The sequence below is a fragment of a genome, unplaced genomic scaffold (assembly GCF_019419815.1).
Source record: "Pyrus x bretschneideri cultivar Hongxiangsu unplaced genomic scaffold, Pyrus_bretschneideri_v1 Contig2, whole genome shotgun sequence".
NCBI lineage: Eukaryota > Viridiplantae > Streptophyta > Magnoliopsida > Rosales > Rosaceae > Pyrus > Pyrus x bretschneideri.
In genome coordinates this window covers 2,827,377-2,833,376 of record NW_025999501.1, presented here as the reverse complement: position 1 = coordinate 2,833,376, position 6,000 = coordinate 2,827,377, and the positions used below count along the sequence as shown (strand labels likewise).

General features: G+C 38.4%; 1 protein-coding gene across 1 annotated transcript; it reads left to right on the top strand.

Moving 5' to 3' along the window:
* Positions 1–807: 807 nt before the first annotated feature.
* On the top strand, positions 808–4,142 carry LOC103928984 (MDIS1-interacting receptor like kinase 2-like). The gene is made up of 2 exons (XM_048582989.1): positions 808–3,537; positions 3,631–4,142. Exons 1-2 carry the CDS (start codon positions 837–839, stop codon positions 3,978–3,980), a joined length of 3,051 nt encoding a protein of 1,016 aa, XP_048438946.1. The 5' UTR covers positions 808–836; the 3' UTR covers positions 3,981–4,142.
* Positions 4,143–6,000: the final 1,858 nt, after the last annotated feature.

Here is a 6,000-nt window from a genome sequence, read left to right as displayed (position 1 = left end):
CGTCATTGAGACCAAATACTTTTAATTAATGAGGGTGTCATAAATAAACCATTGATACCTCCATTATCAATTTGGAAAATTCTAAATACACCTTACCAATTGCTTTCAATACCTGGCTATACTTCAAGTTTGTTTGACTATGAATAATACTGCAAGCTTTCCAATTTCAATTTTGAAGATAAGAGACAAAGACTTCAACACAAAGTGTAAGAAATTTCAAAGTCTTCACAAACAAAGTACCATCTCATATATTAATTGACGGAGAAACCTTAAATGGAAACACCACATTCATGTGTGGACTATTTTGGTTTGGGATACTCTTTCATACTTGTATCATATAGTATGTGGACTTAGTGGCCTATGGTTTCTAGATTCTTATCCTCAGTCATATAGTATGTGGACTTAGTGGCCTATGGTTTCTATGGTTTCTAGATTCTTATCCTCAGTCATATAGTATGTGGACTTAGTGGCCTATGGTTTCTAGATTCTTATCCTCAGTCATATAGTATGTGGACTTAGTGGCCTATGGTTTCTATGGTTTCTAGATTCTTATCCTCAGTCATATAGTATGTGGACTTAGTGGCCTATGGTTTCTAGATTCTTATCCTCAATGGCCTACGGTTTCTAGAGGATTGCAAATTAATAAGAGTAATGCTACACTTATAACCAATTTGTACCTTCTCTCTAATAGATGTAGGGTCCGCCAACGCTTTTGGGATCTATCTTATTAGAGAGATAGTACAAATAAGTGGTAAAAGTAGCATTTTGAATTTCGTAAATCATCTCACTATAAGTAAAGCCCTGAATTGCTCCAAAAAAACTCGTAAACAAAAACAATGACTAGAGTTCCATCTTATGATCAACTATGCTTTCTAGCCTGCCTTATCTTGTATCTTCAGCTCGCTTCATCACAAAAAAGTGCTTTTGCTTCTCCCAATTCCACTGAAGCAGAAGTTCTTCTCAAATGGAAAGCTAGCTTTCGAAACCAAACCCAAAACAACCTGACCTCATGGATAAATGCAAATGAGGCCCCATGCAATACTTGGATTGGTGTTTCATGCAACTCAGATGGAAGTGTCAACAGATTAAACCTCACCAATTCTGGTATACAAGGTACTCTACTTGAATTTCCATTCATGTCCTTGCCTAATCTTGCATATGTTGACCTCAGCTACAATGAACTTTTTGATCAAATCCCACCTGAGATCAGTTCACTCACCAAACTCATCTATTTCGATACATCCTACAATCAAATGTCTGGAAAAATCCCACCTGAAATTGGTCTTTTAACAAATCTCCAGGTCCTTCACCTAAATACTAATAAGTTCAACGGCTCAATTCCTCAAGAAATTGGCCGACTTAAATTTGTCTATGAGCTATCTCTTTACTCGAACAATTTAGAGGGTTCAATTCCAGCTTCTGTGGGTAATTTGAGCCAATTGACTTCTTTGCTTCTCTTTAGAAACCAACTTTCGGGCCCTATCCCTCCCGAAATAGGAAACCTTTCGAAGTTGTTTAAACTTTCCTTGTATGATAACTATTTATCAGGCCCAATCCCTCTATGTTTCGGAAACTTGAAAAATCTAACCAGGATGATCTTGTACAACAATACCCTTTCTGGTTCTATCCCAACTTCTTTGGGCAATTTGACAAACCTTGTTTATCTCTCTCTCTACCTTAATAAACTTTCCGGCACTATTCCTAAAGAGATTGGAAGCTTGAAATTTGTTGTGTTTCTAGAGCTGACCGACAATCAGCTTAAAGGAACCGTTCCCTCTTCGTTTGGCAACTTGAGCAGCCTAGAAAACCTATACCTCCGCGGTAATCAATTATCTGGATCAATCCCCCAAGAGCTGGAGAATCTAATAAAGTTGACAGTACTTGACTTGGCTACTAACCGATTTTCTGGTTATTTGCCTCGAGATATATGCAGAGGTGGATTGCTACAAAGGTTTGATGCAGAAAACAACGAATTTTCAGGTCCAATCCCGAAAAGCTTGAAAGGTTGCAAGAGCTTGGTCAGAGTCCATCTTGAAGGGAACCAATTTACAAGCAATATATCTGAAGACTTTGGTGTCTATCCGAATCTTCAGTTTGTAGACCTAAGCCACAACAACTTATATGGTGAAATCTCAGACATCTGGGGACAGTGTCCAAACTTAACAACCCTACGGATTGCAGGGAACAACCTTACTGGGAGCATACCATCTGAGATTGTCAATGCAATTAAAATTCAAGAACTCGATTTTTCTTCAAATCATCTGGTTGGGGTGGTTCCCAAGGATTTGGGGAGATTGACTTCTTTGGTGAATCTAAAGTTGAATCGCAATCAACTTTTTGGTTCTATACCATCAGAATTTGGAGCATTCACTGAACTCGAATATCTTGACGTGTCCAACAACAAGTTGAATGGCTCAATTCCAAGCATTTTTGATGAATTGGTCCATTTATACTACTTGAATTTGAGCAACAACAATTTTAGTCAAGAAATTCCACTTCAGTTAGGCAAGTTATTTCACCTGTCAGAGTTAGATTTGAGTCATAACTCACTTGACGGCAAGATACCATCAGAAATTAGCAAAATGCAGAGCTTGGAGCAGCTGAATCTTTCCCACAATAATCTTTCCGGTCTCATTCCAGCAACGTTTGATGGAATGCGCAGCTTGTTGTACATAGATGTATCTTACAATCACTTGCAGGGTCCGATCCCCAACAACAAAGCATTTCTAGATGCTCACAGCTTTGAAGGGAATGTAGGACTCTGCGGAAATGTTGTAGGACTACAATCCTGCAATAAGCACGTCTCAAAAAGAAAAAACAACAGAAAACTCGTGTTTGCAATCATTTTCCCTATCTTGGGAGTAGTTTTACTTGCTCTCCTTGCAATTGTCTTCATCAAAACAAGAAGAAATAAAGAGCCGGGAACAGAAAAGAGTGAAATCCATGATGAAATTTTTTCAATCTCTCTTTTTGATGGAAAAAAATTGTATTCGGAGATCATAAGAGCAACCAATGGTTTTGACTCCATATTTTGCATTGGGAAGGGAGGATCTGGAAGTGTCTACAAGGCAAAACTACCATCAGGCAACATAGTTGCAGTGAAAAAACTCCATCAAAAACTTGACGGCGAGGAGACATCGCAGAAGGAGTTCCACAATGAAATAAGTGCACTAATTAATATCCGACATCGAAACATTGTGAAATTCTGTGGCTTTTGTTCAAATTCACAACACTCCTTTCTGGTCTATGAATATCTAGAAAAGGGTAGTCTGGCTTCAATCTTGAGGAAAGAAGACGAAGCAAAAGAACTGGATTGGAGTAGGAGGGTGAGAATTGTAAAAGGCGTAGCTCATGCACTGTCTTACCTGCATCATGATTGTGTGCCGCCAATTGTACACCGAGACATATCAAGCAACAACATTTTGCTAGATTACGACTACGAGCCTTGTGTTTCAGACTTCGGCACTGCTAAGCTTTTGAATCCAGACTCATCGAATTGGAGCTGCCTTGCAGGCACATACGGATATGTAGCACCAGGTAAAGTAAAACAGTTAAAATATATATTGTTGAATCTAGTGATATAAAGTTAAACATATGCTAATGGCTTGCTTTCCCTTAATTTTTATCCAGAGTTGGCCTACACAAGGAAGGTAACTGAGAAATGTGACGTTTATAGCTTCGGAGTGCTGGCACTGGAAGTCATCATGGGAAAGCGACTAAGCGATTTAATCTCGTCCATTTCGTCTCCATCTGATTGTGAAAACAAATTGCTAAAGGATGTATTGGACAAACGGCTTTCACCTCCCACACCTGAAGTTGAAGATGAACTAACAACCATTGCAAGGGTGGCAATTGCATGCAAGTACTCGCAACCGCAATCGAGGCCAACAATGCACATGGTTTCTAAGTCGTTATCTTTTCAAACTACAGCTTTCACTGGAGGACCAGACATCACGCTTGAACAACTCATTAAGATTTAAATTGCATTTGACATTGTTCGAGTTGGCACGAAAGTCAGATCTTCTTGTTTAAATATATCATATATGTAATATGTTATATTTGCAGGTAAATTGAGAATAAGAAAGGAGTGCTTGCTGGACTCGCTGAACAGTGAGTTGCAGGATTAAACATTGTATGAAAGATTATGTTGAAAGATATAAAAAAAATTATTATTGAAAAAGCTATTTTTACATACAAAAGATTTGATCGATATAGTCTACATTTGCATTAATAAAAGATGACAAAAGTTGTTCTCTGGAACACCAAAAATTTCTCATTGCCAAGAAAACAGCCTAGGCAAGGGGAAAAAAATTATTAAAATACCTGCAATGAATTTTGACATGAACAGATTTATATTGTATAAAAATGTAAGGATACAGTATGGTTACTTCGTGTTTTTTTTGGTGGAAAGGAATCTTGTTTTCTATCAATAATCCTACTAAATAATTGAGCAACAACTAATCTCATTCGTGACATAAACCCAAAGACTAATTCGTAGCATAATTAGAATTCCTATTTTTAAAACCAAATTATGCGCAGGCAAACCAGTAAAGTCAACTTTGTTTAAAAAATTAGTAGGATACACTGTTTCAAGATTTTCATTTGAAGAATACAAAAAATCATATCATAAAAGCTACCTCTCAACCCATGCCAAAATGTTCCCAATGTAGATTATTCACAATTTTCACAACAACGCTTGATAGGAGCATATTCATGCGACTTAATTAGCTTGTTCTCGTGCATTTATGTTGTGTTTACTTAGTTGTTTTAGTGTTTAAGGCCACTTTTGTGTATTTTCAGATTATAAGGCCAAAGTGTGCAAGAAGATGCAAATTGGAGTCTTTTGGAGCGAAAGAGGAACGAATGAATTGAAGACTTGAAGAAACGACGAAATCCTACTCCAACGATGAATTCTTACCAAAACGAGGAATCCTACTCAAACAAGGTTTCCTATTTTAGGAAAGTTAACCCTAAGTTTCCCGTTTTGGTAACCTTTCCTAATCTAAACGTCTGTATTTTCTAGCCACTTTGAAGACCTTGTAGGTACTTTAGGACACAAAACGAAGACCCTAGGCTCCTTATCCATCCTTGCCGTGCCCTTTTATTTTCTTCCCTTCCCTTGCCGTGCAAGGGAGGGCAATTTTGTCCTAGGGTTGCACTTAAAACACATGCTTTTAAACCCTAGCCGCACCTTTATATTTCTGTTTTAATTTCCTATTTTCGTAAGCCTTTGATTTAATTTTAAATAAGCTAGGGTTAGTTTTCTGAAATCATACATTTTCCTAACCCTAGCCGCACCCTTCCACAATCTCCCTTGAATCTGTGGCCTTTGATTCATCCAAAATCCATCTCAGCCATTCACTCAAATAAACCCTAAACTACAACCTTGAAACCGTAGCCACCATCACATCCTAATTCCTTACTAAGCCGTGGCTCCCATTTTTATCATTAACCCTAATAAACCAAAAATAAATCAAGGCCGTCACTTTTCATTCTCCCATATCAGCCACACCATATCCCATTCATGCCATTTTTTATTCAGCCACCATATCCCATTTTTTATTATCACCTTACCATATCCCATTCATTCCATTCTTTATTCACCTTTTTCTCCATTCCATCCGCAAATCCCATTTTCTTTGTCCTTTAGCCACAGCTACCCTTCCATATTTCTCCAAAACCCTATATTGATTTACACAAGCCGCAGCCACCATTTTATATTTTTCTCCCATTCTCTCCATAATCCGTGGACTCCCCCTTTGATTCCAGCCGCAACACCATCCCATATTCTCCCAACAGCCGCAGCCTTCCTCCACCCTTCCAGCCACCATACCAACCTTCCTCCATCACTCCACCACCTTGCCGCACCACCACACTACCCTAAACCCATTCCCAAACCAGAAAATCAACCAAAAACACCATTTAACCTCACTGTCGCAGCAAGGAGAAGAGGAAAGAGGAGCTTCGACGCGCAGAAATTCAAGTTGATTCGTTGGGCAT